At 52.1% G+C, this 24,171-nt stretch overlaps 2 protein-coding genes across 5 annotated transcripts in view; one reads left to right on the top strand and one right to left on the bottom strand.

The window, feature by feature from the left end:
• MGRN1 (mahogunin ring finger 1) overlaps positions 1–11,758 on the bottom strand; it is a 46,816-nt gene extending 35,058 nt beyond the window's left edge. For all 4 annotated transcript variants that reach the window (XM_039885236.1, XM_039885237.1, XM_039885238.1 and 1 more), the window contains exon 1: positions 11,520–11,758. In XM_039885236.1, the coding sequence (XP_039741170.1) occupies positions 11,520–11,607 (88 nt within the window). In that variant the 5' untranslated portion in view covers positions 11,608–11,758. The remainder of the gene's footprint in view (positions 1–11,519) is intronic.
• A 4,581-nt stretch (positions 11,759–16,339) lies between these two features.
• UBALD1 (UBA like domain containing 1) lies at positions 16,340–22,058 on the top strand. The gene is made up of 3 exons (XM_039885224.1): positions 16,340–17,219; positions 20,630–20,692; positions 20,995–22,058. Exons 1-3 carry the CDS (start codon positions 17,100–17,102, stop codon positions 21,346–21,348), a joined length of 537 nt encoding a protein of 178 aa, XP_039741158.1. The 5' UTR covers positions 16,340–17,099; the 3' UTR covers positions 21,349–22,058.
• Positions 22,059–24,171: the final 2,113 nt, after the last annotated feature.

Raw genomic sequence — 24,171 nt, 5'->3', positions numbered from 1 at the left:
CCTTCGTACACAGCAGGTGCGGAAGGACACGTGTTCATCATCTTCTACAGATGAGGAAAATCAAAGCCATGAAGCTGCCGGTGAGCGGCTGTCTCGGTGACAGCTGAAGTTGGTGAGCAGGCGCCTTCCATTCCTCATGGGCCACAGAGCCAGCCAAGTGGACTTCTGGGGTTTCCTTTTGTTTTGTCCTTTCCGCTTTCAAATGTGTGTATCGTACACGTGCGTGCGATGACCATCATTTACAACGGAAAAATGAAAACATTCTAAATCACTTAAATGAACCAACCCTGCTAAGCGGGGAGGCACCAGGACGTGCAAAGATCTGCAAGGGATCAGACTGAAGGCAAAGCACAGGTCCGCACGGAGAGCACAGCTAGATTCCACTAAAAGAAGGGTCTCGAAGGATCCTCACCAAATTGCTGGCAGGAACCTCTGAGAAGGCAGGGAAAAGGCTGGGAAGAATAAAGTGGGGACCTCCACATTCTCCCCGAAAACATCTGCCCTGCTTGAGATTTTTTTTTTTTAAACCCAACTTTATCAAGAAACCAGAGTTTGGGATCCTGCTCCAGACTGAATGTTTGTGCCCCCGCCCCATTCACATGTTGAAAACCTAACCCCCAATGTGATGGTGTTTGGAGGTGAGGTCTTGGGGTGATTAGGTCATGAGGGTGGAGCTCTGATGAATGGGACCCTCACCTCACCCTGATCTGTGGAGCAGGGCTGTGCATCTTGGTCACAGGATGCCCACCTCACTGTGACTCCTGAGGGCTGCCTGCCTGGAGAATATGGGCTCCACGTGCCCAATCTGATGTCCTTTCCAGGGAGGTTCTTGGCAACCAGCCTCGCTCATACACCAGATGCTATCCCCATGCTAATGCTATCCTCAACACGAACCTCACCATGCCTCCACCTGAGGGCTGGGTGCCCACCAGCCACACTGCAACTACAGATTGTGCTCTGCACTACCCACCTGGCCTCGTGCCACCTTTCCAGCCCATTTACCAGGATCCTGGAGCTTTCTTCATTCTCTCTGGCCCAAAGGGCTGCCCCCACCTTTCGACTCCAGAGCGAGGCCTCCCATGACCTCCTCCCTGCAGGCCATCTGCCCACTCTTCAGTAAATCCTATTTTTCCTTGTTTGTTGGTTGTTTATACTCTGTTCTCCCCTTACCAAGACCAGGGGTCCTATGTTCATTGTCCCATATTTCCGGTGGCCAGCACTAGGGACTGCACAGTAGGAGCTTGACAAAAATTCATCAGATAAATGAAAGTAGATGACACTGTTATTATATTTGATAGCTGAGGAAACTGAGGCACAGAGATCAAGTAACCCGCTTCAAGCCACACACCAGTGAGATCCAAACTGAAAAACCCATGCTGATCCAAGAGCCCATCGTTCTCAACGATGCCAATCCAATGTGTTTTTTTCAACACCACCAATCCTCCAATTCTCAGCAGATGCTGACCCAGAGGCCTACAAATTTAGCTCAATTCTGCCACTATCTACCTGCAGATCATCAGATCCTACAGGTTAAGGGCTCAGTCTCATACAACTGCCCCCATTCACATGCCAATCACAAGTTGTCATCTATGTTTCTGACCAATCGGCTATAGATCAGAGGTTCCCATGACTTCCCCCTTAGGTTCATTATTTGCTAGAGGAGCTCACAAAACTCAGGAAAACAGTTCACTTACCAGATTACCAGTTTATTATAAAAAGACCCAATCCAGCAACAGCCAGATGAAAGATGCAGAGGGTGAGGTATGGGGAAGGAATGCGGAGCTCCCGTGCTCTCTCTCAGCATGCCACCCTCCCAGAATCTCGGTGTGTTCACCAACCTAAAAGATCTCCAAAACCCGCCCTTTGAGTTTTTATGGAGGCTTCATTATGTGGGCACGACTGATTAAATCACTGTCCCTTGGTGATCATCTCAATCTCCAGTCCTCTAATCACACAGTTGGCTCCCCTGGCAATCAGCACCTATTCTCAGGTGCTTTTCAAAAATCGTCTCGTTGACATAAACTCTGGTGTAGTTAAAAGAGATATCTAAAAACACCCATCTCACTTTTATCTTTTATCACTTAGGAAATTTCAAGGGTTTTAGAAGCTCTGTGCCAGAAATGAATGAAGACCAAACATATATTATTTTATTATAAATCAGAATATCCCTGCCAGGTAAACCATGACATTAATAAAGACACCCTCCATGCTCCCCTCCTAAGAAACAGAACTGACCCTGGAACCTGGGACACTGGTGTGGATTTTGCTTAGCTGCCCTAGTCATCATTCGTGCTCCAACGGAAAGGTGACAAGGCATCCGTAAAGGCTGGGAACAGTTCATTGATTTCAACAGCTGAAAACTGCTCTCATTCTGCAACGGGAGAGATGTTCCCAGTGACCAGCTTCCTGAAATCTGCTGCCGCTAAGCCCCAGCTGGGCCTGACCAGCTCAAGATCAGAACATTGCAAGTCACCACAGAGTACAGATCTCAGAAAAGCATCTCCAGGCCCTTGAGAACACCCTGCCAGGGGGAAGGCCAGCAGCCCCACAGCCTGTGAGCCTGTTTCCAAACAGTGAAAGAGACTGCCCTGGAGGGGTCCCACCCACCTCTAGTCTCCGTGCTCATAGATTTCCCCTCGGCTAAGGTCACACATGTGCACAGAATAGCATTCTCTGCTTGCCACACTCAGGCAGGTGTCTGGGAGCCCCTAACCTCTCTGGGGCTCAGTGTTCCCATCTGTAACATGAGAGATTCAACCCGCACTCTGGCTGCAGATGAGATTAGAGGGCAGCTCAGGATGACCTAAGGATAAAAGGAGCCAGTTATGCAAAGGAGCCTTGCACAGGTGAAAAGACACTTGATAACCCTTTGTTTCCCAGCCTCCTTCTAATGTGAAAGCCTTACTCATTACAGCGGGCCCATCTTAAAAGCTCTCGGCCCCCAGCAAGAAGGGAAAATTAAGCAAAGATTCTGGTTCAGTGAGTTCCCTTAAATAGTTGTAGCCACCTTTTGCGGTGGGGCGGGGTGGTGAGGGGGCAGCTACCCCCAGAATGTGTAGCTCCCGCTCCCTGGACATAGCTAGTTGGTCAAGGTGGGCTTTTGACTGTCCACCTTGGGACAAAAACCAGATTCTGGGACAAAAACCAGATTCTGGGACAAAAACCAGATTCTCTCCCTTGTGGAACTGGGGATCACAGGACTTGGTCCTTGAGGGCCCCTGGTGGGCGGCAGTGGTCTTTACCCATGTCACAGCACCATGACCCCAAAGCCAGAGCAGAACAATGGTTGTGCACTCTGACAGTGTCTACTTCTTGGTTCCCCAGCCTTCCAATGCATTCTATTTCTTGCCTAAGATAGTTTCCACAAATGCCATAGTGATGGCCAATTTCCAAAGAATTCAACATGTAATAAAAAGCACTTAAGAAAAAACTCCTGTAAATCAGGGAGTAAAAAGAGACACTCCAGTATTAAAAAATACGCCAAAAATGTCATCAGGACCCTCATAAAAGGAGAATGAGAAATGAATGGAAATCTACATACAAGGTGCCCAACCCCATTGGTCATTAAGGGAAAGTAAGTTACAACTACAACAGATATCCCTGGCTAAAATGAAAGAGAAAAGCAACAAATAAAACACACACCCAACACTAGCCAGTGTTGGTGAAAAGGCACAGTGAACGGAACTCTCACGTTTGGCCGGTGGGGGTGTGAATTGGTTCAACTGCTCCACAAAAGTGTAAAACTTGCTGATGCTGCACACGTGCACCCGAGGGCCCCGCACCCACTCCCAGGTATGAAAATGAACCCAGAGAGGTGAGTAACTCGAGGAGTCAAAATCACAGAGTGAAAGGAGAGTGGTGGTTGCCAGGGGCTGGGGAAGGGAGGATGGGGAGTTAGTATTTAATGGGGACAGAGTCTGTTTCACAAGATGAAGAGTCAAGGGGATGATAGTGCTAATGGCTGCACAACAATGTGAATGTATGTAATACCCGAGCTGTGCACTTAAAAATGGTTAAGATAGTAATTATTATGTTATGTGTATTTTACCACAATTAACAACCCTAAAAAAATAAATAAATAAACCCAAAGAAATCAGATTCATGGACACCAAAGCCAGTCAGTCACAAGAGTGTCCATGGCAGGATTTGCCTAAGAGCCCGAACCGGAAGTTCCCCCGGCGCCCCTCGGCATGAACAGATGAACACATGGGCATCAACAGACGCTGGAATATCATGCAGCACAGAAAGGAAACCGACCACTGCTCCATGAACCATGCCAGGGCCTCGCATCACCGAATGTAGAGGGAAAGAGTGTCTGGTTCCATTTATATCAAGTTCAAAAACAGGCAAAACTCATCTCCACAGGGATCAGGAGGGGGTTTCCCAGGGAGAAGGCAACTGCCAGGGGCTTCTGGGGGCTGCTACTATTCTATTTCTTCAACACATTTACTTCATGATCATTCATGAAGTGTGCTTATGATTTATACATCTTCCATACATGTTACACTTTGATTTTAAATATATATGTATATATACACTTTTTTTGTTTTGAGATATCTTATTTCAAGAATATCATCCTTCCTGTTGACAGAAAAAGAATCCAAATGGCATGTTATACTTTAACAGTGTTTACCTAAAGCCACCTAGTATACCAGACACAATTTTTCAATTGAAAAAGACTCCAGAAACTAGTATTACCTAATGTACAAGGTTTAAGTTAAATTTATTTCCATTATTATTCATAGAAAGAATAGACAATCGATGCAAATGACACAAACATTTTTTAAGGCACTGCACTATTCTCCCTAAAGGCTCCCTGGGGAGTCTGATCACTCAGGAACATGGCAGTGACCATGAGTTCCATGGAGCAGGAGATCTGGATAGCAGAAAGCTGCAGTTATCAGAAAAAAGGAAGGACCCCAGGGCAAACTGGAGGGGGCCAGCACAGAGGTCTGCCCACCTCGAGAAATCGGCTCAGGAGCGCCCAGGACCAAGGGGGAGGGCCCAAGTCGATAGGATGAAAAGCCTGAGAAAATGGTATTCTTTCTAACCTGCCTCAGGCCTTCTTTTAGACACAGAGGTGGACAGATGTTCCAAAGTCAGAAACACTCCTCCAGCCTCTCACTTCCTCACCTAGTTATATGAGAAAGTGAGCTAGCTGACTTTTGTGAGACAGCTACTGGCCCTTCTCCCATGCTGTTCCGCGACAGTGGCTTTCTGCAAGGACTGGGCCTCACTCCTATTCCAATCCCGTCCTGGTGGCACAGGCTAGGGCTGAGCCTGGTTCCCCCAGCTCTGAGGAGCCGGGCAGATGCAGAGGCAACTGGCAGAACTGAATAATTCTACGTTACTTACTGAGCCCTTGAGTTAGGCGCTGCAGGGGAAGTGTATGTGACACCATGTGCCCTTCATTTTATGGGACAACACAGAAATGTGAGGCTGGATCACTATACATGCCAAATGGAACATGGCCCTAAGCAAAGTCTGACCTAGGCAGCACTGGGTTTAGGAGATGGCAATGGGCACTGCCCGCTGCTGTGTCATCCAGGAAGTGCAGGACATGCCCCATGAAACTTTCAGGCCTACTGGAAAACACAAGCTGGCTGGGCTGGGGCTTGGTTCCACCCTGCCGTCTCATGTGGAGTCTCAGAATCAGAACTGAAAGAGGCCTGGGGAGCCAGAGGTTAAGTGGGTGAGTTGGAGACAGGTCCTGAGAGCAAGTGACTGCCTCAGGACTTGGAATCCAGTGCTCCTGCCACCATACCCAGCCATGTTTGTGGAAGAGTGTGCTATAAATACAGTAAAGGCCACCCCAACAGTGAAGAACGAACACACACACACCCCTTTTATCCTGGGCAGATAGGCCCTCAGAGCCTCAGCCAACTATGGATGGCAGCAGCCACCTTCATGGCATGGGATAAAAGGCCCCTTGGCTATCCGGCCGGAACAGCACCGGCTCTGGCTTTGCCAGGCTGTGCAGACCTTCAGAGAGCACAATTTCAAAGGGCCGAGAAAGGTTTTGTTATGTACCAGGATGAAACATATGGTGGGGTCAATGTGAAAATTCAACAAAGCCCAGGGAGGGCGAGGCTGGCAAGAGCTGACACAGAGCCAGGTTATTTTAGAGTCAATGGGAAGTGATGGTTTCTCAACAAATCCCAGAGAAACTATGAAAGGTCCGCTGGGGCATGCACGGAACTGAGAGAAGGATGCAGGACCTCAGAGACAAACGGGGAGAGCTCCAGCGCCCTCTCAAAGCCTGGAGGGTGGGAGACACTCCAACATCAAGACCCAACAAATCTCAGTCCTGAGCCAAAGGGCTCGGGTGCCAAAGGCAGGCTTCTAAACCCAGGCTACCCACTGCTTCTTCTTCAGGGAAACAGATGCCTACCCACCCCCATGGTCAACTTAAAAGTTTTTTGTTGCTGCTGTTTTTACCTAAAATATAACAGCTTACAGCTGAAACTTATTGGATTTCGTTAACCAATGTCACCATAAGGATACATAAATAAGTAAAAATTTTAAAAAACTATATATATATGTATGTGTGTATATATATAAATAAAATAGCTGAAACTCAGGAAATAGCTCTTACAACAATAAACTCCAAACCAAACTGAACGAGCAGGAGCACAGAACTAGTTCTTATGTGAATGGCACAGGCGACAACTGGGGAAGGAAAATGTCTGCTCACAGTGCTGGCGATGATGGTGCAGGTTAGGTCTTTGAGCAGGGAGGTGAAACCCCGTGTGCAGGTGAAGCCGCTTCTTCCCACTCCCATCCCACTGCTACTGATGCATGGGTCTCAGAGTACAAGCTTGCCTCCTTGGGACAGTGATGGCCCATGGACCCCGAATGACCCCAGTGACAGAGGACACCCTTGGTGACACAGAACATTCTCCCTTTGCTAGAACACCTGCCTCTGCAAGGCTCTACTGCGGAAAGGATAAATCCAACACCAGCATGAAGCTTGGTCACCAACATCATTCTCAAGCAGACGCTTCTAGACTGCCCTCAACACAAAGGCACACAGCGCACACACCTTGGGCTCCTCCATCACACGGCAGAGACCCAGGAGTCCTCGGCCCCCATGAGGTAAGGCGCAGCCCAGTCTGATCAGCTTGCACACTAGGGAGATGGGGGTCGCCTTCTGCAATAATAACGCTGCACAAGCATTTATTAAATGCCTACAGTGTGCAACGCCCGGGTGCTGGTCGACAAAGGGCTCGTTCTGATTTCTAGTTCCCCCATCAAAGAGGACAAAAGTCTGGTGTCACGAGGATATGGCAAAGCTCCAATAAGATAATGAAGGTGAAATAATCTTAAAGTACACACACCTGATATACAAAAGGTTTAGGTCTAGGGCATATCCCCACCCCTGCCCTGGGGCTGGTGGGTCACAGGGCTGATCGCCCCTCCTTCTTATACTTGTCTAGGGTGGCCTGTCTCTAGGGTGGCATGACCTCCCTTAAATACCAGGGCAGGGCAGCAGGCATGGCTCTGAGATGCACAATTAACAGTAACAACAGGAGTAGGAGAAATAACTGTGGCAGCAGCAGCCCACTGCCAGGCACTCCTTGTGGGTAGCTACTGCATTCCAAGCTTCTGCATATCGGACACAACCTTGTAAGTGCTAGGTTGTGACCCTTGGCTAGGGACCAGGTGTGACTGGCACAAGGGCAAAGGAGTGCAGAAATAAATTCTCACATTTATGGTCAACTGATTTTTGACAAAGGTGCAAAGGCAATTTGATGGGAAAAGAATATTCTTTTCAACAAATAATGCTGAAATAACTGAATAGCCAGCCATATGCAAAAAAATGACCTTAGATCTTTATTTCAACCATACATGAAAAACATTGACTCCAAATGAATCACAGACCTAAATGTATGATCCGAAAAACGATACAACTTCTAAGGAAAAAAAAGGAGAAAATCTTTGCGACCTCGAGCTAGGCAAAGATCTCTTCGATATAATTCCAAAAACATTAATCATTTAAAAAAGTTGATAAATTGAACTTCACAAGATTTAAAACTTATGTTCCTCAAAAGACACCATTAAGAAAATGAAAAGACAAGCCACGAACAGGGAGAAAATATTTGCAAATCACAGAGCTGAATAAGAAACTGTATCATCGTATCTAAAATACATAACTCAATAAAAAGACAATCCAATTTTTAAAAACCGAATAAAAGACTAAGACAGACCTTTCACACACAGATATTCTAATGGCTAAAACACACACGAAAAAATGCTCAACATCATCAGTCATCAGAGAAATGCAAATCAAAGCCACAATGATACCACTTCACACCCACTAGGATGGCTATAATTCAAAAGGGAGACAATAACAAGTGTTGACAAGAATGTGAAGAAAATGGAACCCTCATACACTGCTGATGGGAATAAATGTAAAGTGGAGCAGACACTATAGAAAACAGTCTGACAGTTCCTCAAAAGGTTAAACAGTAGAGTTATCCTGATTCAGCAATTCCACTCCCAGGTATCTACCCAAAAGAAATGAACAGGGCCCCACAAATGTTCAGAGCAGCTTTATTCATTAACAGCCAAAAAGAAGAAACAACCCAAATGTTCATTAATTGAAGAGATAAAATGTACTATACCTGTACAATAAAGTACACACACATTACAATATGGATAAAGCTCAAAAACATTACGCTAAGAGGCCAGACACAAAAAAGACTAAATATATGATTCTATTTACGTGAAAAGTCCAGAAAAGGCAAGTTTTAAAGACAGACAGCATATTAGTGATAGGGTGGGGATAAGGGCTGACTACAAAGAGGTACGAGAAAACTTTGAGGGTGATGGAAATGTCCAAAACTGACTGTGGTGATGTTTGTACAATTCCATAAATTTACTAAAAAAAAATTACCAAACCCTATGTTTACAACAGATGAGCTATATGGCACACAAATTATACCTCAATAAAGTTACTGAAAGTAAAATAAATATAATGAAAACAAAGCAAATGCTATTAAACTCAACTTAAGTACCATTCCAGTGCATGCTGAAAGTCTCGAAGTGAAAGAAAATTGGACAAGAGATCTCAAAAGTTCTCACCACACACACACACACACACATACACACACACACACACACGCATGCACGCACACGTACACAAACTGTGAGGTGATGGATGTGTTACCTAATCTTATTGTGGTGATCATTTCCCAATATATACATGTATCAAATCATTACACTATAGACCTTAAACTTACACAATATTATGTGTCAACTGTATCTCAAGCTGAAGGGAAAATTGGACAGTGTTAGGTGTTAATAAAACATTAGCATCTAAGGATTCTTTCTCCTTGATATAATCAACAAAACTGACAGACACCTAAAAAGATAACTTTCTCATAAAAACAACTGAATGGTCCATGGGGGCACCCCTAAAATCGTCTCAAACTCCCCTGTGGTCCCCAGTCCTCCGCTGGACAACCAATACAATTTTTAAAACTGCTAAGGTCCCTTCTGCCTCCAGCTGATCATCTCTCAGCAAGGCGGCCCAAGGGACAAGGAAGCAGAAAGGACAACCTTTGGACTGGACAAGCCCAAACACTGCTGTTGCTGGCAGCAAAACCCAGGTAGCCCTTGGCATTCACCTGGGTGCCAGCTCCAATCGATTAGTCGTGGCTGACTGGGGTGTTCGTTGGTGGATTCTGAAACCAAGTCCAGGCTCAGTGGGAAAGAGTGTCCTCGCTGATTCGCGAGGTCTGCCACTTAGAATTCAAAATAGGTGCTGTAAATGCCTTGTATTGTCCCAAGGCCCAAGTGAGGGGACATCAAGTTTGCTCTGGTCCCAGGTGACAGGAGGTGACACATTAAATTTTTTGATATTGCTGCGATACCACTAACTGCTTTTAGGGTCTGAGTTGGTCACCTGATTTCCTATTAGCAGCTAATACTTTTTGAGGCCCTCTTAGGTGCTAGGCACTATTCTGGGCACTGTACAAAGATCAGCCCATTTTACTGATGAGGAAACTGTGACCCAGGAGACTAAGCAACTTGCCAAGTCACTCAGCCAAAGACAAGCTAGAAGAATATCAGCGATGGAAGAAGCTGGCTTCAAACAACTGCTCCATCAGATCTGGGGAAGTCAGCTCACAGATCCTCCAGGGGATCCCCATGCCAGGCTGGGCTGCCCTTGTGCCTAGGGCACAGTAGGCATGGAGATCTCCCAAATTAGTAGGCAACACTGCCTTCTACCCAGTTCTGACTACATCCCCTTCCGATTACACTAAAACCATCTCCACCCCCTTTATTTCCAGTAGCCCCAGGCATTCCCCTTCTTTCACCTTCCAAAATCAGGGCAGAGCAGTTCTCAAACTTGAGCGGACACGAGACTCAGCTGGGGAGTGGGTTTTAAATGCAACTTCCTAGGCCCCCAACAGGTCTGAGGCAGGACCTAGGAAATGCAATGTTTCACAAGCTTCCCCACTGGTGGTAGCAGGTGGTCCTGAACCACACTCAAGAAACCTGGTCTGGTGGATGCCCACGAGCCAAGTGTGAGGCCTAGAAGACCACATCGGATCAGATGCTTCAGAAGCCAGGATCAGAAGACCCAATCTGAAGGTCTCCATGATGTCCAAACTCCATGTCCTCTTTCTTCTCTCCTTTCCAGGGCAAATGACCAGATGAGATAGAGAGTGAGGAACTGGAGCTAACGTCCTGCGTCAGGCCACACTCAATGTAGAGACAACATAACGGAGTGAGAACTCGGCTCTGAGTCGGACTCCTGCTCCTGGTCCCAGATGTGCTACCATCCAACTCTCTGAGACCCTGGGAAAGTCACTTCCTCCCTGGTGACTCGGGTCTCTCCGCCACAAAAAAGGAGACCAGAAAACCTAGTAGTCTCCTCCAACCATCTTCCTGTTCCCCAGCAAGGACTCCCAGCCTCTCCCCCATTGATTATAATCATCTCCTTGGGCCCAGCCACACTCCCCCCACCACACACACAGACACACACACGTGCAAGGTGATCACTGGGAAAGCTAAACCTCGGTCCAGACGGGATGGAGAGTGCCCAGAACCACTGACTGGATCTTCACACCAAGCCACCAAAGAAAGCCCAAACCGACGATGGAGTGATGTCAATCATTATGACAATGACCACTTTGTAAGCACAAACGAAGCACGGAGCACCATGCTAACCCCTCTCCAGCATCGCGCCCGGAACCTCACCCCGGGCCTAGGAGTTTCCCGAGAATCTCCCCAGTGTGCAGACGAGGGAGCTTAAGAGCTCAGGGGAGAAGTGGTTGACCCAAGGTCACCCAGCCTGGACGAAGCGGTCAGCCCACGGCCCCACGCAGGCCCTGGGGTCCGGGTCGAGGGCGCGAGAATCTCCGGGCAGGGAGGCCGCAGGGAGGGCTGCGCGCGGAGCAGAGTTCCCCAACCCGACTCCTGCGCAGAGGGTGCCGAGCTGGAGCGCCCTGCCCGCCCCGCCCGCCTCCAAGTCCGTGTCTCGCAGAGCGCACCCGGGGACGGACACTCACCGGACTTCGGTGGGTAGCGATAGGCCGAGTTCGCCTGGATGTCAATGTCCTCCACACCAGCAATGCGGCGGCTCAGGATCGAGCCCATGGTGCGCAGCGGGCCGGGCCGGGGCCGGGGTGGGACGCGGACAGCAGCAGCGGCGTCCTCACGCGGACATGGCCCGAACCAGGCCGCACGGACGCTTGCCCACCGCTGCGGAAGCCTGGCCTCCGAGCCCCCACCCCCGGCTCGGCCCCGGGGCTCGACACCACAACGGCCCTCCCCCCTCGGGATCCAAGGCTCGTCGGAAAATGTAGTCCCCTCGCCGCGGACGGCGCCGGGCTACGGCGAGGGAAACCTGCCTAAGAACTACAATTCCCGGGATGCACATCGGCAGGGCCCTCTGAAGTTGTTGACAAGCGCTCGGGGACAAACCCAATGGACCTGAATCTAGACGCGTGGAATCATCAACCGCACTGCAAATCGTTCTTCTCTCTTTATTCCAAGCACAGCATTAACATTGTAACTCTTTAGCCTTCTAGTAATCTGTTCATATATAGACCCTTCTATATACCCACTTCTATTTACCCCCTCTCTGAAATACCTCCCTGAGACACCATGGTTCGCCCCACTTCCCAGGGTTTATCTCCTGCCCTGGCCAGCAGAGGGCACACATTCACCAGCCTCCAGAAAAGAGCTGGGGTGGAGTCCAAACTTATTTGGAGGAGTGTTCCAAGCAAAGCGTTTGCTTTAGCCTTCTGAAATTCAAGGCATCTCTCCGGCTCCACATCTAGGACAATTACTTTGAAGGCATAATTTTACAGTCCCCCACAGAGGTAATAGACCTCTCCCCATTTTATAGATAAAGAAATCAAAGCCTCATAGGTTGCAATGAACCTTCCTGGATTTTGACTTACACAAAACCATAAGCAGGCCCCATGGGGATCTGTTTTCACCTACTTTTTAGTTGAGAAACTGGAGTTCCTAGAAGAAAGTGACTTCCCAAGTCGAGCCCGCTGTATCAAGAAAGCAGCTAGGGAAGGCACTGGCTAGCTAAGAATTTCAAAAGGTAAATTCGCCACGGTCCACAATAAAATTAGTTTTATACCTTCCTAGAGGCTGAAATCCAGAATATCTTCTATTGTCAAGGAACCAGAAAGCCTAAGCTAATAAAGTGAAGGACATACACCTATGAGAGAGAGGCCATGTCTTGGGAGAGCCTGATTAAATGTCCCACAACCAAGATCCCTATTTACTGAGCGCCTACTATGTGCCAGGCATTGTATTGAGGGCTGCGCAAATATTCTCATTTAATTCTCTGATATTGGTTCTATTTTCATTCCCAATTTACAGAAGAGGAAAGTAAGGCTGGGAAAGGTGAAATACCCTACTCAGGTGACATAGTAGATAAATGGTAAAGCTGGAATTTGAACCAGGCCACTCCTACCACCGCACTCTCCTGCCACCCTAATGTGCCAGATTTCATATCTCTTGCCCCCAGATGGGCCTGAAGACACCCTGCCCCATGTGATCTTCGTTCCCTTATTTTAAATTTCTGTTAAATCACGTAACACTTGTATGTATGTGTGTGTGTGTGTGTGTGTATGTGTATATATATATATATATATATACACACACACACACACTGCATTCAATTTACCAGCCTCTCTCTTTGCCGGGAGGAAGGGAGAATACTGAGGACCCTGATGTTTCCACTGAAAAATAAACCTGAGAGCATGTCCTCCCTATGGATCCTGGGCCAGGGTAGTCATTTCCATGGGCTAGATGTTTGATTAATTAAATATTTCCAGTTAATAGAGCTTTGGACTTGTAGTATATTTTTCTGTGTTTATCCATGCCCTGATGGGAGACAGGCCATTTCTGATTTGGTACTAGCTCCACTATCAACATCTTGACTGACTCATTTATTTAATCAACAAATATTTATCATGCAGCTACTATGTAACAGGCAAAGAGCCAGATAAAGAGGCCATGTCTTGGGAGAGCCTGATTAAATGTCCCGCAACCCAGATAAAGAGCCAGGCAATGAGATCAAATAGAGGAACTACCAGACATAGAGCCTCCAGGCTGATGAGGAAACAGACACTGAAAAAGGTTATAAACACAAGATGTGGTGGGTACTATGGGGGAATGGATTGAGGCGCAATGAAATAATAGGCGAGACCTACTGTTGATCAGGAAGTTAGGGAAGATGTCACTGAGATGACATTTAAGCCAGGAGTTGAAATATAAGTAAAAGCCAAGCAGGCAAACTCTGAGGTGGTAGGCCAAGTTCCAGGCAGGGAGAACAAGCATGTACAAAAGCCCTGAGGCATCAAAGAGATGAGTATGATCCAGGAACTCAAAGGCCAGTGTAGCTAGAATCAAGGGGAAGAGTATGGGACTGGAGATTAGGACCCAGGCAGTGGCCAGACCTCAAAGCCCCTTCAGTCAGCCAACCTTGGGTCATTTGAAACAAAAAAAGACCCTAGGCACAGTTCATGGTCTCCTGGTGTGAGTCCCTCAAATTTATACTTCTTTTCTAGCCTCTTGAGGGGGCAGGATCCTCACCTATTCACTCTTGTGCTCTCAGAGGCACCCGGTATATGTCTGATAAACACTCACATTTGTGGAGTGATTAAAAGAATGGAGGTGGGGAGGAGGCCAGAGGATGCTGAGAAGGCCGGGACCCAGAGCCTCCATGGACTGGCTATGCTAACTTTGTCAAGGCCCTCAACCTCCCTGTACCTCAGGTAAGATAATGGCACTGACGGAAATGCCTTTTATTCCCCCCTCCCCCCATCTACTGGCCCCAGCTGTCAGGCCCCATTTGAGCCCACTAAAAAATCCAAAGTCCACTTTCTAGTCAGGCTGATCCTGACTGAAAACAAAGTTGTTTTTTCTTTCCCTGCAGCTCCTGGGAAAACAATCTGGCGGGGAGGGGGGGGAGCTTGGGGGCCAGAAGGGTGACCTTTGCTCCTGCCTGTCCCACCTGCTGCACCCCAGCTAGCCCGCTGGCCTGGAAGAGCTGGGGCTGGGCAAGCCTGAGCAGGTACCAGAGTGGTGCCTGGATGAGAGTGGAGGAAGGGCGAACGTACCTCCTGCTCCCTGAGCAAGAAAAGCCCCCAGTGGGCCCTGCCTTGTGCCCTTCTCCACCCCTTGCCAGAAACACACCCTGCTGGCCCACTGGGTGCCTGCTCTTCTCCACTGGCAAGAGTGTAAGGAGGCCAGGATTCCAGTCTATTTCCCTATCTGTAAAATGGGGCTTAGGATCTCCAGTGGTCCAGATGGAAGCAAAGAGGTGAGTGCTAGAAATGGTGCACCGAGAGCCAGGCCCATGCTGGACACCTCACTGGCATTAATCTTCCACAGCACTCCTGGATGACTTGGGTTCTACAAATGAGACTGAGGCTCAGAGCCGAATACGTGGCCCAATATCAGACATTAAGTAGCAAAGTCAACACTGACATCCAGGTGTGTCTGGCTCCAGACCCCGCTCACCTTCCATCATGCCATGTTGCTGTCCACATCATATTCAGAGCTGCCAACCCTGTACTGAGCAACTTTGCCCACATAATTCATGTTTATCATGCTTTGCAAAGGTGAGGGACCATTCTCAGTAAGAGCGAAATCTGGCAGCATCAGGGTTTGCAAAAAATGGTGAACACTGAGTGATCCCCACAAGGCAAAAGAGAGGATGAAATCTTATTTCCCAAGTGAACAGGTGACTTCAGCCAGGGCTGAAGTGCCCATAGGAAGGGGACACTGAGTCCCTTATCTGCCAATGGGCCAAGCTCCCAACTCTAGCCCGGCTCCATCCCCTCCCCCACCTATTCAGGTGCCCCAACTTCCCCTTATCCCTCAAAACCCTGAGATCATCTTTCAGGACCGGTCCACACTTCCCCATCCTCCTCCCACTAGCCAAAACCAGAACACCTGAAGAGTTGAGGATCCGAAAGCTCCCCAGAGGCATTGCAGGTCCCTACCCCAACCAGTGTGGGACAGTTCCCTCCATTCAATCCAATTCTGCAGGAAAAGCCCTGGTCAGGGGCGGACTCCCCCGAAACCAGACACACCCATAACATTGTCTGAACTGGCTCTCTTCACCACCAACGGGTCCCCACACTCCTACAGCCAGGGATTCTGATGTGGACAATGGTTCACACCTATTAAAACCCCTCAATGGCCTTTAACCCACTACCCCCAAGGCCCGTGTCTGCTTCCTGAGAGCACTTTTCACATTTGCAATTCTACATCTGTCTTTGGGATTTTTGACACACGTCTCCACCTCGTCCAGCCACCAGTCTCGGTTTGCTATCCGCTGTACCTGGACCGGGACAAAGCAGCGCACAGAGTAAGGGCCCAATAAACAGTAGCTCAACTAATGAAACTGGGGTCCTGAGAGCCTGAAGAATCGGGACAAGGTCACTCAGAACGCAGGTAACCCAGCCAGACCACTGCTCGGGACTTTTCCCCGGCTTCCCCGCCGGACCCCAAGCGAGAGACCTTCTACCACCCCAGGCCCGGAACGCCAGACCCCCGACGTCAAACGGAAGCAGCGCGTGCGAAGCTGTAAACACAGCCCGCAACGCCCCACCCCCGCCCGCCATGTGGACACGCCTCCGTCTACCCCCCCAGTGCCCGCCCCCGCCGCCGCCTCATTGGGCGGCCAGCTTTGTTTACCTTATATGGCCAGGTCCTAACACCCCGCGGCCGCCCATTGGCCAAGGCGCGGCCTCACTCACTTGACGTCACCCAGGACGGTACGGTGCAAATAAACTGGGGCATTCTGGGAATAGGAGTTCGGGACCTTCCCGAAATTGGCTCTTCGCGGTCCTGGCGCCAGCAGGCTTAAGGCCGAGATTTCCGTCAAAGCGCACGAGATTTTGCGTGGGAAAGTGGGAGCACAGCGGGGTGGGAACCCCGAAGCACTAGAAGCTGGTGGCCTTGCCTACCTGTATCAGCGCCGACCCTAATCCTTGGACCTAGGCTGGGAAGGGACCTGTTTCCCAAGTGTCCCTTGGGAACATTGAGGAGACTCGGAAGGCTTCCTGGAGGCGGTGACTTGGAGCAGAGCCCTAAAAGACAGATTCATTCATTCACTGACTATATATAGGTGCCTACATTGCGCAGGACGTTTGGGGACTTGAGGCCTAGTACTGCCGATTTGTGCCAAAATTGCTAGCCCCCTCACCCGCGAGTCTCAACACAGAGGAATGCCAACCATATCGGGGTCCGGGGTCTTGACAAAGATCCCTGTGGCCTACGCCTGCTGACCCCCATTAGTGCCAGGGCAGGGGCGTGGATGCCCAGCTGTCATCACGGTCCGCCTCTGCACAGAGTAGGTGCCCGGCCCGCGACAGCGCGGCCCGCAGCCCCCTCTGGAGCGCGGGCGGGAGCGGCGCGGACTACATCTCCCAGCATGCCCCCCGCGGCCCCGGAGCGAGGCGAGGCTCGGTGAGTCAGAGCCGCACAGTAAATATTTGTATTAGCCGGAGCCGGCTCGCTAATGGTGGACGCGTGAAGCGGAGGAGCGCGTGGCGGCGGGAGGACGGAGCGGGCAGCGCGGCGGCGGCGGCGGCGGCGGCGGTGGTGGCGCCATGTCCGTGAACATGGACGAGCTTAAGCACCAGGTCATGATCAACCAGTTCGTGCTGACGGCGGGCTGCGCGGCCGACCAGGCGAAGCAGCTGCTGCAGGCGGCCCACTGGCAGTTCGAGGTGTGCGGCCACCGGAGAAGCGGGGGTGGGGGCCACTCCCGCGTGGCTGCGCGTGCCACGGAGCGTGTGCGGTGTGGACACGTGCGGGTGCGCGCTCCGTCTTGGCTGGGCCGGGGCCCGGCCCGCGCACTGGACTGGGTGTCCAGCGGTCGCGCGCCCGGGGCTGGGTTCCAGCGCGTACACGCGGCGTGCGGGTCGGGCCCAGCGGCGCGGCCGCGTCTACGCGGCCCGCGGAAACACCGCCCGCGCGGGGTGAGCGGGAGGGGTGGTCTGCCCCCACTGGGGACCCGAATCCCCGCCCGAAGCCCCTGGGCGGTGGGGATGTCGGGGCTCACACTTCTGTTTGGGCAGCGGCCAGGGCGGGGCAGCTTCGCGGCCCGGACGGACAGTCAGGCGGCGGGCCGGAAAGAGGACACCCGGGCCTGGGCATAGCTGGATAAGCCCTGCCCCCGCCCCCCCCCCATCCATCGGAGCGGCGGAGTAGGGGCAGGAGAGCCTTGGGGTCCAGGGACAGAGCCGCCCCGCATGTGTGGATCTGCAGGTGTGCCGGGCAGTCCCGCGGCGCGCGTGTCCACGTACATGTGCGTTTGTATTTACGCACGTGCCACGCAGCATGTGGGCATGTTGGCGTGTGTAAACACGCAGTCCACCTGGGGTTTGGGTGCCGGGTGTGTGCTTCGTGTACATACATGTCGCCGTTTGGCTAATGGTACCCACGCGTGTACACCCGAGTGTACTGTGATGTGTTGGGGCCCGCCTCTGTTCTGGCAGGGGAATCTACCTGCAAGTTGCAGACCTGGTGTACAGTTCAGGAGCTTTCAATCAGCTGGGCAGGAGGTAGAGTTGCCTCAGTCTGGCCCCCATCCCCCAGGCCTCCCTGACCCATAGAGCACCGGTGCCCACTGCATGTGCTGCCAAGAAGTCACCTAGCCTTCCCTAACTCAGCCGCCCCAGGGTGTTATCTAGGGATAAGGCCAGAGGCCCTTGAGCTCCATTCCTCACAAGTGTTAGGTCACAGACCCAGCTGGTTGTAGTGCCCATCGGGGACCCAAGAGCCTGGTTTCCGGATGGGGAGTCAGGCCAGGGAAAGTGTTTGGGCTTGCAAGAGGGACCAAGAGCCAAGGGAGCTTTCTGCGGGTTGGAAGGGATCAGAATTCCCACCTAAAGCCTAGGACAGTGTGGGGAGGCAGTGGTCTATTCACCCAAAGGATCTTTGCCCAGTTACTTCCTACCAGAGATCTGGTGATACTGTGTGGAGATGGGAGGGTGCTCTCTGGGCAGGTCAGGTCCCTTTCCTTCCCTGGCCTCAGTTTCCTCTTTACCTTGGGGGTGTGAGTGGATCTCTAAGGAGTGAATGCCCCTCCTACCCCCAGGGCTGGCAGCCCCACCCTTCAGGAAGCTCCCTAATCAGCCCATTTGTCTCTGGGGCTAGATGTGGCTAAACTTGCAAAACCACATTCATGGCAGTTTGCTTGAGTCCCACATCTGCGTACAAGGCTCCCTCCCTGCCTGGGGCTGGGCAGGCAGGTGTCTGGTGGGCAGGCACTCTCAGCCCAGCCCACAGAGACTGGCACCAGCTGGGCGGTCACTCAGGCAGTGTGGGTTGGTGTCTCTAGATGACGGGAATTGAAAATGTAGCTTTGAGGATTGAAATACCTGGGGAAAGACTGATCCCAGCAGGGACAGGAGCAACTTGCAGACTGGGGTGACTGATGGCCCCCAGGGGTAAGAGCCCTGTGCCCCAGGCTTGCTGAGTCTCAGTCTCCTCATCTGTAAAATGGGGATATGGATACTAGAGAGGTTCACTTAAGGTGAAAATGGGTCATGAACCCCCAAAACTTAGATCTCTGTGTGGGAGTAAATGAGGGGTTTCTTATGGCTAACCTTTCTCTGCCCTCCACTCTCCTACCCCCACCTAGCAGCACACTGGCTGAGGGCTGACCTAGCCAGCTGAAGGCCTCTTTTTGGGTCATATTCTCTGATTCAGGTGTTAATGGGGACAGAGGCTGAAGGGGGAGGGGGACCTCTGTCTGCTTTAATGGGTGGGGCAGATGGTTCTCCCTGGAGTCCTCACAGTCAGTGGTGTTTGGAGCTGCTCTTGGTACAGGAATGGTTTGGGTGTATCCCTGGGCCTCCGGGGGTAAAGGGGTCACAAGGTGCTTAAAGACCAGCAGCCCCTCATCTCCCATACCCCTGTTTGGGGACATCGGGTTAGGGTGTCTTCAGCAGCAAATTCTCAGAATAATTCATTTGATTTTACTTTAAGAAAATTATAAAACCCCTGGGAAGCTCTGGAAGCTAGGCTGGTCTTCTGAGTATGTTGGGGGGGGGGATTAGGCAGTGCAGGGCTGTGGGGGGCCAGCCTGAGGGGTTGGTGATGGTGGGCAGAGTGGCAGGGGCTGCTTGGAGCTGGGCCTGGGACTTGGCAGGGCCGGGCGGACCCTTAACACACTTCATGGGTTCCCTCACCCAGCACTTGCGCAAGAGCAGCCAGTTCCCTTATTTTCATTGACGCCCTCCTGCAGGGCCTGAGCCAGGACACACCAAGTGCCAGTGCATCCCTGGGGGCTCCCAGAGGCTGTCCTAGAGCGCCCCCTACCCCCCACCCATTCCCTTGCCCCAGTCCCCCAAGGCCTCCAGAGGAGCTGGTCTGACCCAGGCCAGCTCTCGTCCCAGTTCCTCATAGTTCTGGGTGCAGAACTCACCTCTACCATTCTCCTGCTCCGCCACCTTGAGAACATTCCGCAGGAGGCTCAGGTGAGCGGGGCAGTGAGTGCAAGACCCAGACCATCCTACTTCATTTCCGTTCTCTCAGCTGGAACATGGCTTTTAGGAGGTCACTACTGCGAATGGGGGCGACCTAGAAGCCACCTAGTTCAGTTCCTTTATGGTGTAGATAGAGAAACTGAGGCCCAGACCAGGGCAGAGTCCCTTGGTTGGCCAAGAAGAGGGGCAGGCGAGTCACAGACTTGACATATGGGAGCCTTTACCATCCCCTGGCTCCAAGATGGCGAAACTGAGGCTCAGAGAAGAGTAGGGACTTAGCACCTATGGCGTTGGTGATGGGCTAAGGTCTGCTGGAGGCCTTTCCCTGTGAGACTGGCTAGGGTGCTTACCTGTCCCCCAGGTCTCAGTGATGACATCAGGTATGTGCGAACTGGAGGCACCTGGTGTCTAGGTGGCAGGCAGTGCCGTAGTGGTCTTCACCACCCACCAGACCTGCCTGGGGGTCCAGGGTGCCTCCTGGGGCAATGGTGAGGGTTGAGTGGTGACAGGCATGCTGCCTCATCTCACCTCTCCCACTCGATAGCCAGGCCCAGGCTGTACCAAGTCTCAGAGAGCCTGGGAAGGGGGCGCCTGGCAGGGTCAGACAGGGTGCTGAGAGTAAGCTTGGGCTTTTCTTCCTGCAGACGGCCCTCAGCGCCTTTTTCCAGGAGACTAACATTCCCTACAGCCACCACCACCACCAGATGGTAAGTGTCCTCTTCAGCCTCGGGCAGCTGTGCAGGGGTCTCCCGTTCAAGCTGTGGTGGCTCCCGGCCATGGAGGGGCTGCTGGGATGGTACCTCCTTGGAGCCATCAGCCCTTCTCAGCCTCCACCTTTCCTCTAGGAGCCCCTGGCTGGTAGACTGTGGGAGGGGCTGGGTGCACCCAAGGGAGGGGCACGAAAGCTTCCAACAGAGGCTGGGCAGTTTCCCCAACTAGGAGCCGGTGGGAGGCTGGGGTCCTCCCAGAAAGGGTGCTTACCTTACCCCCTCTGCTCTCCCCTCCACAGATGTGCACTCCTGCCAACACCCCTGCCACGCCCCCTAACTTCCCTGATGCCCTCACCATGTTCTCTCGTCTCAAGGCCTCCGAGAGCTTCCACAGTGGTGGCAGTGGCAGCCCGATGGCCGCAACGGCCACGTCGCCCCCACCACACTTCCCCCACGCCGCCACCAGCAGCTTTGCAGCACCCAGTTGGCCGACGGTGGCCTCACCTCCTGGGGGGCCACAGCACCACCAGCTGCAGCAGCCACCCCTGTGGACTCCGGCACCCCCTTCCCCGGCGTCAGACTGGCCACCCCTGGCCCCGCAACAGGCTGCCTCAGAACCAAGGGCCCACCCTACCATGGAGGCCGAGAGATAAGGGAGGCCCCTCCCCCCTCCCGGAGGCCAGGACCCCGTGGGGTGGGGGAGAGGACATCTCCACGGGCCCCCTTCACCCTCCTCTGTCTGCACCCCATTCCCTGGAACCCTGGAGGGGAGAGCCAGGACCCCTGTGCCAGCACATAGGCTGTCGGTGCACACACAGAAGCGCAGGCACGCGGCACCCAACTTGCATGGATTTGGTTCAGAGTTGTCTGGGTGCTGGTGGACAGAACTTCAGAGACCAAGCAACTTCCCCAGAGGACTCACCGCACCCCAGGGGGCTGCGGAGACTTGGCTGGCTCCTGCCTTGGAGCTCTGGGGCCAGCAGGCCTAGATCCCCACCCTTGGGAATGCAAAGCCTTCTCCGCATGTGTGCGTGTATCTGTGTCTGTGTATTTATACGTATGTCACTCTTCAAGAAACAATCTAGTTTATGGGGAAGCTAGACTTTGCATGTTAGAGTGAGCCCCCCCATACCCTTGCCCGCCACCCCTCTCCCCAGGGCCCACCCCTCCCCTCACCTCAGCAGCCAGCCTTGCTGTTCCCTGCAGAGAAAAGAATTGTGGGAAACTCCAGGACTCTTCCCACCTATCCCCCAGCGCCTGCTTGCTGGGGCTGTCTGCATGCCTCCCCCAGAGCCCAGGGGTACCCTATACCCATTTCCTTTCCCCCTTTTAACTAAGGAGAAGAAAGAGTTCCAAACCACCACCAGGCTCTGTGGTCTTGCCTCGTATCCTAAGCTTTGCTGCCAGCTGGCTCCATGTGGAGGGGGAGGGTGCCGACAGAGCCCGGAACATAGGGCTATATCCCCCAGTCCTGCCTGGCTCCAAACTGCTCCTGTCTGTCGCTGTCTTTTCAACCACAACATGCTCTGGAATCTTCCTGCCCACCCGAGGCTTTTCCCATGAAGTTAGCTTCTGGCCTGTGTTCCCAGAATCCCAGCCTCTGTCTGCCTACCCTTCCCCCTGCCTGGCTGGACGCATCCCGACCTCCAGAGCTAACAACTGCCTTCCGGTCTGCCTGGGTTTCACATAAGGACCTTTCTTCCTGTCCCAGTCCCCAGTGGCTGGCTACAGGCTGGACCCTGCAAGCCCAACCTCCAGCAAATGTGCTGGGTGGGACAGGGCCCTCCCCTGGGAAAGCACAGACCACAATTCCTATAGTCAGAAGGCTTGAATGCAGAACCAGTGGGGGCTGGTGAAGGATAGGACTAGGCCAGGGCAGAGTCCAACTGGTGCTCAAACCATTAGTCACTAAGGAGACAGGCTACCCAGAGGCAACAGGCAGTGGATCCAAGCTGCTGCTGAGCTGGGCTGGGGCAGGCACCCACTCTAGCCCCAAGGGAGAAGCCAGAGGCCCCACGTTGCCCTTGGCTGCCCATGCTGGGGGGAAGGGTTCCCTGGGGCAGCTTTGGGAGAAGACAGCCTCAGCCTTACACCCCTTGTGACAAGCCAGGACCTGGGAATGACTGAGACCAGGGCCTCTGCAGTTCCTTGCCAGCAGAGAGCACCCAGGACCCAGCCCTACCTCAGTTGGCACTTTAAGCCCTCTGTGGATGGCAACTGGGTTGGAGAATTTCTTCTATTTCGGAAGGTCTCCTGCCTGACACATCTTGGCACTCACCAACAGTCTGCCCTTGCTCCCAGGAATGGAGCTTTACTTTATGACAAGGATGCTACGGCCCAGCTTTGTCTCCACCCTACGGAAACCTGGACAGGCTCTTGATGAAGCCCATGATAACTTTACTCTCTGGTTGTCACTGAAGACTGCCCACTGGGCCCCTGCTTAAGCTGTTGGTTACATCCTAGAAGTGTGTCCTCACCTTGAAACCCACCTTCCAAAGGCCTCTTGGAGTCCAGGGAGGTCATGGCTCTGCTGGGGGTACATGTGAGGAGGTGAGGAAGGGACATCTCAGGCCTCCTGAATCTTCACTGCTGCTCCATTATTTTAGATGGAAGAAAATTCTCAGGAAACTGGCACACCCCCTATTCAAGTGGTAGGAAAATGCTTTGCAGAGCAAAGCAAGTGTTCTGGGTTATTAGCCATGCGGAGTGAGTGTGCCTGGGATCCCCCAGCGAGCTGGTTACTAGGTGGCTGTTTTGGAACCACAGGAGATGGTGCACTGTCTAGAATTTGCATTCCTAGAGGCAATGGGGACTCAAGCCCGGGCAGGTCCATGGGTGGCCTGTACTGGCATTATATACCCTCACTGCTCAAAGTGTGGTCCCCAGACCAGCAGTATCACCCAGAGCTTGTTAGAGATGGGACCTCAGGCCCCAGTTTGAGAAATGTCCCTTTTAAGTGCTGATCTGTTGGAGGTAAGGCCCATTTCTTTTTCTGGGGCCCTGTAGGCTGGGCCTGGAGGTCCAAGGGGGCCATATTAGGTTGGAAGGGACTTGGGGCTCCTGAAGGTACAGTTTTCCCAACCTGGGCACTGAACACGGGCCAGATCACTGCCATGCAAAATCCTGTGCACTGGGGGATGTTGGCCAGCATCCCAGCCTCTACCCACTAGATGCCAGTAGCTCCCACAGTTGTGACAACTAAAAATGTCTAGATGTGGCAAAATGTCCCTGGGTGCAAAATAACCCCCCACTCCCAGGAAGAGCCCCTGGTCAAGACCATGGTCCCATAGCTGGCTGCACAGCATAGCTTCCTGGAGGATCCACAAAAAGACAAGCACCCCTAGATTCCTGGGCCCACAGTGTCAGAATCTCTGGGAGAAGGCCCTGACAGTATAAACACACCCAGGTGATGGACTTGTGAACAAACTAAAACCATTCAATTCCATACTTTAAAAGGACAGACTTTGTAGTTGCAG

Source organism: Pteropus medius, unplaced genomic scaffold (assembly GCF_902729225.1).
Source record: "Pteropus medius unplaced genomic scaffold, Ma_sr-lr_union100, whole genome shotgun sequence".
Taxonomy (NCBI): domain Eukaryota; kingdom Metazoa; phylum Chordata; class Mammalia; order Chiroptera; family Pteropodidae; genus Pteropus; species Pteropus medius.
Note: the sequence above shows the minus strand (reverse complement) of the source record. Positions and strands in the feature narration are given on the sequence as shown.

Coding starts and splice junctions, on each gene's coding strand:
- UBALD1 (XM_039885224.1), top strand. CDS start 17,100: ATGTCCGTGAACATGGACGAGCTTAAGCACCAGGTCATGATCAACCAG. Junction 17,220..20,629: donor CGGCCCACTGGCAGTTCGAG/GTGTGCGGCCAC, acceptor TTCTTCCTGCAG/ACGGCCCTCAGCGCCTTTTT. Junction 20,693..20,994: donor GCCACCACCACCACCAGATG/GTAAGTGTCCTC, acceptor TCCCCTCCACAG/ATGTGCACTCCTGCCAACAC.